The 12,887-nt window shown below is 32.6% G+C and overlaps 1 protein-coding gene across 1 annotated transcript; it reads left to right on the plus strand.

Annotated features, from left to right (window-relative positions):
• On the plus strand, window positions 1-3,840 carry LOC146931541 (uncharacterized protein At1g51745-like). Its single transcript, XM_085703042.1, has 4 exons — window positions 1-349; window positions 712-1,283; window positions 1,427-1,714; window positions 2,446-3,840. The coding sequence occupies exons 1-4, from the start codon at window positions 192-194 to the stop codon at window positions 3,636-3,638; spliced, it is 2,211 nt and encodes a 736-aa protein (XP_085559168.1). The 5' UTR covers window positions 1-191; the 3' UTR covers window positions 3,639-3,840.
• Window positions 3,841-12,887: the final 9,047 nt, after the last annotated feature.

Consider the following 12,887-nt stretch of genomic DNA (forward strand, 5'->3'; position numbering starts at 1 on the left):
AGGCAAAAGACAAATTTAACCACCGACCAAATTCACAGTTTCAAGGACCCAAACCCCAACCCAACTGCAACAGAAGGAAAAAAAAACAGAGAATTGGATTAAAACAATAAATATCCAGTTTACAGTTACACCGTTGATTGATCTGAGCCACAACCACCCTCCGTCACTCCTCATTCGGGTGAAACCGGAGAATGGATTGCGGTGTTGGATCCATTGTATGGGTTCGCCGGCGAAACGGCTCGTGGTGGCCGGGTCAAATTATCGGACCCGATGATTACTCCACTTCCCATCTCACTTCTCCTCGTTCTGGAACTCCGGTTAAGCTTCTCGGCAGAGATGACGCTAGCGTGTAACTCTCTCTCTCTCTCTCTCTCTCTCTCTCTCTCTCTCTCTCTCTCTCCAGTTGTAAACTTAACTACTATGTTTTTCATGTGTTTCTTACATTATACTCATTAATTAATTACGTCTTTGCAACTAAGTTAGTTATCATAATCCGTGTACAATTCTATAATCTGATCATGTGTTTGGAGAGGTTAGGATCATAATCATAATTAGTTAGTTTCATTGTTTCTATGTTTTCTGACTTTATGTACATTGTATATGAAATGTAATAATCACCAATGTGTGTGTTTTAGCATTATTAATTAACAAATTTTTTTTTAATTGTTATTGATTTATATGTTATTTGGTGGTTTATAATTTATTTTGCAGAGATTGGTACAATTTGGAGAAATCAAAGCGTGTGAAGGCTTTTCGATGTGGCGAGTTTGATGATTATATTGAAAAAATTGAAGCCTCCCATGAGATGCCGTTGAAGAAAAGAGAGAAGTATGCCCGGCGTGAAGATGCTATTCTTCATGCTCTTGAACTTGAGAGGGAATTGGTGAAAAAGCAAACGAAATTGGCTAATGCTTCTGATCGAACCAATTGTAGATTGTCTTGTTCGGTTAAAAAGGGTGTGGTAGCGTTGCCGATGGAAACCCAGGGAAATGATGATGGTGATGATGAAAAACATGTAAATTTGAAATCATATATGACTTGTGAAAATGAAATTGCTGGAGGTTGTTTTCCTTTGGAGGTAACAAGGGATGTGGAAGTAGATCTCTCTGAAGCGACTCCTCAGACAAGAGGCTTGCAGGATGTTGGACTCAAAATTGCCCCCTTGAAAACGATCCTTTCATCTCCCGTGGATCCGCATGTTTCTCAGAAAATCTTAATCAACGAGGGTGTTCGGGCTCTTGCAAGTGATAGTCTCTGCACGAGAAGAACACACCAGGCAAATGGTAAAGTCTTTAGGCACAAGAAAATTAGCAGATGAGAAAATGAGTTAGCAATATTTAATAGACATAAAAAAAGTAACCCTATTTCATTGGTGAAAATCAGTAATATGTTTTACGGTATAATCTGAATATGCTTCTTTTTACAGGAGCTAGGCAAATGGCATACTGTACAAAGAGGAGCAGTCCTTTTTATTTTCCGGCCGAGTCTAGTGATTCTCTTGATTACAAAGAGAGACCGACCCTTCTTGAGATGCCATCTCCAAACGGAGGGAAGTTCCCTTATCGCGGTTCTTTGGTTGGAGAGACTGAATCAACTTTCATGGATGATGCTGAATCCGGCCCTTCAGAAACAGACTCCACTGAGTCTACTGTTTCTGATTCAGATTCTTCTGATGCAGAACCAGACATGGATGTAAAGATGGCTATACTTGCAGGTTAGGCTTCTGTCATACTTCTGCTATCCCCATCTCAATAGTATGCACTAGAAATTGGATACAATACAACTTAAAAGATTAATAGAAAATAACACGCCTCTTGTTGATTCCAGTGCTTCATTCTGCAAGTGGCTTTCATTTTGTGAATTTACCTTTCTTAAACTTTATTATGTATCCTGGCTTCTTGCTTTGAAAATTGCTGTTAGCTATTTTTGCAGCATGGTTGTATGAATATTTAATTTAATTAAATGAATCATGTGCGAGCGACTCACTCAGCCTATCTGTTCTTCATTCTGCATTACTGCATCATTAATTACTTGATTTAATAATTTCTAACTTCAAATAATACCTCTATCCTGGCAAATGGCTTAGAACTAGCGAGGTACAAGATGAAGAACCTTGTCCCTCCCAAGATCTCCATCTCTGCATGTTATTTTCACGTCAAAATTTATTATATGAGCATTGAGCAATATGATTTGTGAAGGCCCATGGTGTTATATTCAGAAGGAAAACATAAGGAATTGTCGCCATCGTGCATATTTTAGTTTTGACCAGTTTTCATGAATTGTAATTGGGGAGTCACTTCCAATTTTTATGTGGGCATCCAAGGGATACATACTCCAGTCATGGCTTCATTATAGATAAAGGATTCAATTATTGTGTTGGACTATTTGTTTTTTTTTTCTTTTACATCATCCATTATAGTTCTTTGAATATTACTGTAACTGCAGAAACTGGCTGGGAATTTGAAGAACATGAAAGCACTAGCAGTGAGGAGCCCGATGATTTAGCAGTGACCAGTGACATGCCTCACCTCTATCCTCGTGAACTGATAACATGTCATGAAGCCGTGTCTAAATGGCAACTGAAAGGGAAAAGAAATAATCGGAATCTCTTAAAGAGGTCATATGGTGCCCCTGCCGGAAAAGGTATTATATATGAAGCAGAAGGGGACTTCGAAGAAGGAAGAACTAATTTAAGTCACAAGAGTTTGCATTGCTACCAAAATGGTTTTAGTGATGCACTTTATGAGGATGATCAAATGTTTGAATTGGAAGATGAAGATTCTCTCACTCCTAGACCTGTATCAAAATTTCAAAATAAAATTCATCGTAGTGCTGATTGGAATGACTTGGCCTGGGATGAAAATGTTGCTTCAGAAGAATATTGGGATATGAAGGAATATACTCCAACATATGGTGATCGTTATCATGTTGGTAGGAGGATGAGGTCGATGCTGATTAACGTAGATGTCAAGGTTCAAGCAGGATATCGGAAGGAGCCTGTGCCCATTATTTCTCTTATGAGTAAGTTAGATGGGAAGGCAATAATAGGGCACCCAATCCAGGTTGAGGTCCTTAAGGATGGTTTTTCAGATACTTTCTTTTCTGCAATTGACAACTTCAGTGATGACGGGATTGGTATTGAGGGAAGTAGTGTGCTTCCACAAGCAAGGAGGACTGCAAGGAGAACAGCAAATTTTCGTGTCCCCCGCCCCCATGTATTGTCATCAACTGGTGCTGAAGCTGCTGTTGACTTTCCCTCATTAGATCAAGAACAAAACTTTGATCATGAAAAACGAAACACAGAAAGTTCCAGTCATAATGCAAGCCTTCAAGAGAAGAGTGGCGACAAAAAGTTCTTTGAAAATGTGCCAAAGAAGTTGAGCTTGTCATCTAACCAGAAGATTAGAACTCTGTCCGCATTATCTGCTGTACATAGTCTTAGAAATCCATTGCATGATATCAGTAGCTATCAAACAGGTAGATTAATCAAACCAGAAGAAAACTCTGGGCCCACCACAATAGCTTGCATACCGGTCCAGCTAGTGCATAGTAGATTGCTTGAAAAGATTAGTAGGCCTCCATTAAAAATTACTAGTAATGCAGCTTTGCTTAATACTGGTGTGGAGAGAAATTCTTAGGATACATGTATATTGTTATATGGAGAAAAAAATCATCTTGGAGTGATGGCACAATTTATTGAGGATTTCTTGTTTCCAAGTGTACGGAAATCCTATTAAATTTATTGCCTGCATTTTAAGGAATAATATGCTGTATAGTTTCCCTATTCATCCTGTACCTATTGAATATACATACAAAATTATTATGCAGCCGTTGTAAAAATTTGACATCATAGTTATTTATTTCTCTCAAAAAAAAAGTTATTGATTTAGTCATAGATATTTAAATACATACAATTTTAGAATCCATGCGACCGTCTATTCCATGTTATTATTACTTGATACTAAGCATCCAAATCTGCTAAGGTTTAAAAGTGTGTTTGTATGAGGGAATATTTTGAGGTAATGTAATTTTTTGGAGAATTTAATTGAATTAATCTATTTAATTTCATTGTTTGGATGATCAATTTGGAGAGTTTTCACATTGTTGGGAATTTTTTAAATATTTTGTCCAAAATAATTAGAGAATGTGAATTTTAGGAATTTGAAATTTCTTCCTTACTTTATAAAATGTGAATGTAAAATTTATTCTTATAAATTTTCCAAATTAATCCATATTTCGCAAACTGATCCCCATATTTTTCAAAATTTCAGATTAACCCCTGTAAATTTTTAAATTGACCACTACGATTTCAAAAAATTCAAATTTGGCCACTAAAAAATTTTAAAAATTACAAATCCCTTCCTATTTTTCATATTTCATATTTGACCCAATTTTTTTTTAAAGTTTATAAAAGTAGCCCAAAGTCTTAACAATGAATTTTTTTTATTACTCTATCCAAATAAAACATTTATAAATGTAACGTATTTGATTGAATCATTTATATTGATTTTTTTTTAATTGAATCATTTGAATTGATTAGAACTTTAATTTTCTAAAATTTTCAACTCATCTAAATACACTGAGTTTTTTAGCAAGTTGGTAGTTGCTGTTTTGTTTAAAAAAACTTTCCCACTTGTCATTTCTATTTTTGTGTTTATTTGAAATAAATGTTATATACCTATAGTTTATACAATGTATTATTTTATTTTATTTTTGTCTCAGAGGTTTCAGCTTAGTAAGAGTTTGATATTTTAACTTCAGTAATATATTTCATTTTAACTTAAGTTGTTTTGTCAAAAAAGATATAATTTTTTTTTTGTATAATAGATAGATGCGAAAATTTAAATACTTTAATCTTTTACAATATAAAAACAAAAGAAAAAATTTAAATACTTTAATCTTTTACAATATAAAAACAAAAGAAAATAAAGAGTCTAAATTCAATCTATATGCATTTTATTAACGCTCTATGATTTTTGAAGTATGTTATAAATCTAATATGATGAAAGTTCAACCAAAACTATACTTTTTTCTATAAATAAAAAGCATAATTCTCTCATTTACATGACAAAAAGCGGATTTCTTTCAAAAATGACAAAGTGCGGATTTAACCTCAAAATTATATTGCTGATGGGATCATAACTTATTTTTTGTAGTATGTAGTTATATTTTATCTTTTGGTGCAAAAAATAACTGTAAATTGTGTTTGACTGACGTGCATATTTTAGTTGTGTTCAACATGCATAATTTTGTGGACCACAATTTAATGTTAAGTAAGATATTTGACCCGCTATTGAGTCTATGCTTCACAATATAATTTTAATTTTAAATTAATAAGTAGTAAGGTATGTGCTCTATCAAAAAAAGAAAAACGTCGTAAGATATGTGACGCGCTATTGAACTTATCTTCATTATTAATTACAAATAGAAAGCTTAACAAACTTTGAATTGATATTAAAAAAGACTTTGAATTGATCATCATTTTGAGTATTAATTTTTCAAAGTTAGTCAAGATCTTTGGTGTATATATATACACAAACACACACATAACCAGTCCATATATCCACAAACCCAAAGCAAGAACTAGAGCCATATATATGATGAGCCCTCTGATCAGAATCGCGTTAGCAATAAACTTATTTTCTAGTTCCTATACCTTAAGAAAGCTCATCAAATACTCAACAAATCTTCATACTCTTCTCAAGTGGATATTCAACTTATTTTCCAACTATCTATGCTATCCCTTATGCAAGATCCAAGGTTCTTATCATCATCAGCAAGTATGCAGATATATGTGCCGATCCCAAGAAGAAGAAGTAGATTGTGCTGTGTGTCTCTACACAATGAAAGACAAGGAAGAGATTAGAGTCCTAAAGTGTGAACATGTCTTCCACAAAGATTGTTTGGATACTTGGTTTAGCTTCAAATACAACAATACAACTTGTCCTCTTTGCAGAGTTTCAGTTGGTCCAATAAGAGACCTTGATGCTAAAGTTACTATACATGATGCTGATTTTCAGATACCATGGCTGCGGTGACCCTATAGCAGTTATTTTAGTTTTTACGGATTCTCTCTCAAATTATACGTCATTTTAGAAAGAAAAAAGTTATTTTAAATTATAAGTTGTATTATAATATCAATATAAAATAATTTTGTTCTTCCTAAATAATCTTTGTCTATTGTTATCTTTTTACTACTTTTTTTTTAACTCATCTTCCTCCAAGTCCAAGTATATTTTCATTCTTATTTCAATAACATCGCACCATATTTTGAGGTATTGTTTGTTTTGAAGGTAAACCCTTCACAATTTTATTATATATAAAAGACACTCATTGAATTGAGAAATGTGAACATTATATATATAAACTATCATTGACCTAAAAAAAAAAACATGTATTACCATTCCCTTAAAAAAAAAATACCTAATAGCATTATTCATTTATTTTGGTAATGCCAACACAGTCATTCTTTGACTTGTATTCTCTAGAGAACTTTTCTCCCCATGCAACCTCCGGTAGGTAATACCAACAGAAGTTCAATATTCATTTTCAGTTTTAAAGAAAAGCAACGGCAACGGTGGTTATGAAAATTTGATTGGTGTTATTGTCATTAAAGATAAATTACTCCAAATTCATGGAGAAAATAACGTAGAAAAAACCTAATAAACTATGTCAAATGTAAATTTGAGGGGACTACAAATTACAAAAGGAGAAAATATAAATTGCCAAAATCGAAATATAAATGAAAGTTAAATTTGTACGATCTCAAAAATTAAAATGTTTCTTAAGCCTATACAAAAAATATAGAAAGCGTCCTGTAAAAAAAAAAGTAGCAAGTAACAATTCCAATAAATAACGAGATACATTTGCTTCTCTAAAAAAAATTAGATACGCTTCCTTATTCATAAACCTAAGTAAAATTGTCCTCGTAAGCTTAGCTCAGTTGGTAGAGACAGTGTATAAAATATGCAAGGTCTGGGGTTCAAACCCTGGCCACCACAAAAAAAAAAAAAAAGAACCTAAGTAATCTGGGGTTCAAACCCTGGCCACCACAAAAAAAAAAAAAAAAGAACCTAAGTAAAATTATATTTACAAGTCCCGTTTTGTTTGGGACAATATTTACAAGTCCCGTTTTGTTTGGGACATGCATTGTTGTATGTAGGGGTCGCGATTCGAACCCCGAACACCCCACTTATTCACCTTAAAAAAGATGAATTCTAGCCACTAACAACTTGACAAAAAAAATTATATTTACATATACACATAAGTAAAAACGGTATAAAAGGGCATGTTTAAATAGCTCAGTCGATAAGAACAATGCATAATATATGCAATATCCTGGTTCAAACTCCGACCACCACAAAAAAAGTATGAAAGGATGCATAATTAAATAATATATATAGATGAAATAATTAAATAATATGTATTTTATGAGTGGGTCCGGTCCGATTTTATGAGTGAACAACTATTTGATTGACAACTTTTAAAACAACCATAATTTTTAAAAAAAAAAAATAGGCATTGTCATAAAAACCAAAACAATAGATAGAAAGTAAAAACATGATTTGAGTATAAAAAAAGAAAATTGTCACAAAAGTTATAAAAAATGCTTGTACAAATATTATTTCTCTATATATAAATAAAATATATGGTATTTTCTTCTTAAAAATGAAAATGCAAAATATATATAACTATAATTTTAATTAAAAATAATTTTTTATAAGAAATTATTCATAATTTATACGCACAATAAAACAAAACAGACATACAGGTACGACTCTGTTTTCGTCTGAACGCTGATTTCTCATAAATAAGTTGTTTTTGACAATGGATCAATAATTCAATCAAGATTAGACCTTGAAAATATATACTCCATCCGTTCCGGAATATCTGACCCATTAACTAAAAAAAAGTGTCCCAAAATAACTGAGTTATTTCAATTTTCAATACAACTTTCATCATTCCTAATACAATATAACTCTAATTAATATTACTTTAATTATTCCCAATTCAATATATTTCATTTCCCCTTTATTTATACATTTTTCTTAATCTGTATGAAAAACCAAACTGGCTCAGATATATCAGGACGGAGGGAGTAAACCACATTGTACCTTGTATTATTATGAATCAAATTATTAGGAGCTCTCTCAAAAACCAAAAGATTGTTGTTGAATTGAACGTACACGTGTTAATACACCACGCCTCTTCTATACACCACATAGTACACGTGTCAATTAGCAAAATATCTTTGCCATCCCACGTGTTTCTGAATTTCAGTTGAGTAACCTACTCACTTCAAAGAAAAAGAAGAAAACTACTCACTTCTATCCCAATTATAAACAACGCTTTATTTTGTACATTAACCGATGTATTTGATCAATAATATTATTAACAAATGCATTAACTATTTAAAAAATCTAAAGGCTAGCTTGATATACATGATAACAATGATAAAACTATCATATCTTAATTAAGTTCATTATTTGGTGCACTAACAAAAAGTATAAATTAAGCGTATTTTTAATCATATACTCCTCATCTTTTATTGTTTTTATCTTAGTTTTTGACGGATTATGCTATCAAAAGCGTGTTTTATACTTCTGCCAAAACCCTTTTGCTTATAATTGAGACTTGAAGAAGTATTATTTTTGGATTCTTTTAATTTTTTGAGACTACAAATTCAAATTGTTTAACATCAGTTAAAATGATATATATCTATTAGATATCTCTTAGAGGCATTGATATGACATGCTAATGACCTTTTGACTTATCTAAATTGATGTCATGCTATGCAAAATCTTAATCGCAACCATGAGAACGAGGCTTGCTTAGAAAGGTAAGAAGAGATAACTCCCTCCCTAAGTGCATGACAATCCAAGTGAAAGGTAAGACCAATTTCAAAGTGGAGGCCCCTAACAAAATCAAGATGGTGAAGACGATCCCCATAGGGATCAACCAGACTCTCTTAATATACGTTGAACACAAAATCCTCCTCGACAGGGATCGACCAAACTTCTTTAATAGATGGAGCACTAAAATATCCCTCAATAGGGATCAACCATGCTCCCTTAGTAGGTTGAGCACTAAATCCCCCTCAATAGAGATCGACCATACTCCCTTAAAAAGTCGAGCAATGAAGAAATCCCCCTTTGAGGGTGAACAATAACGAGTGATTCACTCTTTAGAGATAATATCCATAAGACCCTCTCGTTGAGCTGAACAACTAGCAACCACTCTTATGAGTGAATGTTCAAAAACTTCCCTTAATCAATGACACACTCTTCATAGTTAACATCAAAGATATTTGATGATGGAGGAGCACATAGCGGTTAAGACTCAACACAAAAAACTATTTGCTCCCCTAAAATAAATATTAGGGAATAAAACTAATTGGTCGGATAGACACAAATTAGCTTGATTTTTTTTGAAAAAATTTCTTGATCTTTCTCCCTAATTAGCTTGTTTGAATTCTCCAATTGATCGATCATCACCTGCTTGTGATCAACCACCTCTTTCTCCAGTATCGTTTTTCTATCACTCTTCTCCTTCTCAAACTTTGCATGATCCTCCTGCTCGTCCTTCGGGGTTTTCTAATTCTCCTTCAACCTGGCTTGAAACTTCTATAGCTCGCAGTTGGCAAGTCCAAACTTCTTCCGAGCACCGACTAACTCCTCTAGGCACTTTAACTTCACATTCCCTATGACACCAAATTATTGAGGGATGATTTTCCAATGAGGGAAGACCAAAGCTCGTTTTGAACCATCCGCCTTCTCGAAATCCTACTTGTTTAACTAAGTTATGTCCTCCTTGAAATCAAAATGACGAGAGATGATGCCCGTCTCGTCAAAGTGTGAATCCAACATTAGTACAAAATGCACCATATTTTAAAAAGAAAACATCATCATAAGGAATAACCTAGCTGAATTTCAATTAGGCTTACATAAGAAAAAATGTTGATGGAAGTAGGGATCACTTTGATTTTGTTTTTTTTTTTTTTTTGTTTTTAAGGATCACTTTGATTTTAATCCTTGTAATTTTTTTCCCAAAATGATCATGCAATTTTAAAGTACTTTTAATCTGGTGTTTCGTCTTATTATTTTTCTTCTGAAGCGGACTGGTGATATGTCATGATTGACTAGATACACCTCACCAATTGCTTAATTAACTATTTTAATCATATCTCTCATTTTTTTTATTAATTTATGTAAAAAAAAGTACAATTTAAAATAGAAAATAGGGATTAGCGTTCATGAGAAGGGGAACTTGTGAATTTTTCTTATGGAAGAGTCATTCATGGGTTAAGGTTGAAGACAAATTAGGTTATTTATAAAATTGTTTATCTTAATAAAACTTTAAAAAAATATAAATATACTTTAGACTATTTTTTTGCATGAGGAATGCAACACTCACTTTTGAATACTCTCTCTAGCATTTACTCTTTTATTGGATGAAATTAATACATGTTCCACCATTTTGCGTTGGTTCTATTTCAAAGTATAGTCCTACAATGATTTAAAACATTAAGAGAGTGAATATTAGAGAGAGTGTACAAATTAGCCCACTGAAATTGATACCAGAGAGAATCGAACATGAGACCTCGATGAGAAGTACACTCCCAAATCCCAAGTCAATACCACCAAAACAACCCAAATGGGTTTGACTATATAAGTATGTTTGGTGACTCGTATTTTTTCACTATTAATCAAATATTCAACGCTTTTAATAAAAAATTATTATTAATCAAAGGCTTAAATGTGTCTTTGGTCCTTGCATTTTCACCATTTTTTTGTTTCAGTCCCTACACTTTTTTTTGTTTGGTTTTAGTCCCTGCAGTTTGTAAAAAAATTGCTATTGGTCCTTCCGTTAAACTGCTGTTAAAAAACAAACGGAGCGCCACGTGGACCAGTTATTGCACGCCACGTGGCACACTAAAAACAAAATTTTAAAATTAAAATAAATCAATAAAGAAATAGTTTTTAATTAGTTTTATTATTAATAAATTAGAAATAAAAAGAATAAAGAAAAGGGACATATCCGAATGAGAAACACGATACAAAGAGAAAGGGGGTGGGAATGAATTGTAGGGAATCAAATTTAACTACAAATCGATTCCATCTTGCGATTTTCTTCTCGTTTCCGTTGTGGTATCAGTTCGTTTTGAGTTGTGCATTCGTTGGATTGAGTTGATTTTGAGTTATCTTCTCTGTGTTTTGAGCTGCCATGATTCTACTTCAGTGTAATCTCCTCCACCTCGTTCTGCAAAATCGAATCATATTTGGCTTCGAGGTTCTCTATTTGAGGCATGAGAGACATGATTTTGAAATTCTGCGATGTTATTTTACAATCAACCAGAGAACACCTCTGTTCCATGGCTCTGATATTTGCAAGCTTTGGAGCTAGAATCCCAGATTTGTGCGTTTGCAATTCTTTCTCGGCCTCAAAATTGATATACGAATCTTAAAATTGGATGCTCAAATCAGAACGTAAAGGGAGTGGAGATAAATTGAAGGGTTCTTGTGGATGAATTTCAATGTTTTTTTATATAATTATTCTCAATTAAAAATATTATTAAAAGATTGTTGAGATTTTGTCATTTAGTGTGCCACATGGCGTGCAATAACTGGTCCACGTGGCATTCCGTTTGCTTTTTTAACAGTAGTTTAACAGAAGGACCAATAACAATTTTTTTATAAACTGCAGGGACTAAAACCAAACAAAAAAAAGTGTAGGGACTGAAACCAAAAAATGGTAAAAATGCAAGGACCAAAGACATATTTAAGTCTTAATCAAAACATCATGATGCAAGAATAAATTACTTAATTTTTATCGGAGGCGATGATTGAAAACGGAGAATGCTAACATTTTTTTAGGGATTTAAAAAATTATGTAATTATTACTTTGACAATATCATGACTTGTATCCTTAAAACAAAATTTCCTTATATCAATTTATCAAGCAATACTTTTATGACACTTAGTAGCATGATTCATTCACGAGATTGTTTAACTAAACATTATTCACTATATTCATAAAACATATAAATGGGAAATTAAAGGGTTAATATATATAGAACATAATATTAGCGGTTTATGAGTTACCCCTTTAGAAAAATTGTTTAAATTCCAACCCTGTAATTCAAAGATTCTTTAGTTTTTGACCTTTATGAATTTTGACCGTACAAAATCGATCATACAGCAGGGGATAAAACGAAATTCGCTCAAATTACAGGGTCGAAAGTATGGGCGTTCGCGATGCAGTTTGGTTCGGTTTTGAGCATAAAAATCATCCTAACCGCGAGATAAAAAAAACATGCAGTTCGATTTGGTTCAGTTGACTTTTAAAAAGTAATCCGAACCAAAACAAACCAAACCAATGTGGCTTGTATTGGTTCGGTTGGTGCACTTTTTTTTCGACAATACAACTTTTTCGTTTCCAACATTAAAATTAAGTTAAAAACCTAAAACACACCATATTTCCAACAATGTTTTATATTTCATCCAACATTACAAATTCATTTTGACTCAACAACATAGAACAAATTAAAAGTTCAAGTAGCACATAAATACATTTTTGAAATAAAAAGTAAAGAAGAAAACAAGAAAAAAAAATATATGTCATTTTATAAAAGTTTTCATTGAACTTCTATGTAAAAGTTTTCATTGAACTTCTATGAGTATTGGTTTAAATTACATATGTTTAATTAATGTTTTTGTTATCTTGTGGTTTGGTTCGATTGGTTGGTAAGATAAAAACCATAAATTGAACCAAACTATGCGGTTGAGTAAACAAATGGACCAAGACTTGAACCCGTGACCTTTCAATCACATGACAACAACTTTACCAGTTGCGCCATGGTTACCCCTCATAATATAATCTTTTTTTCT

Source organism: Medicago sativa, chromosome 4, assembly GCF_051527215.1.
Source record: "Medicago sativa cultivar Bolivia chromosome 4, Bolivia_mono, whole genome shotgun sequence".
Classification (NCBI taxonomy): Eukaryota; Viridiplantae; Streptophyta; class Magnoliopsida; order Fabales; family Fabaceae; genus Medicago; species Medicago sativa.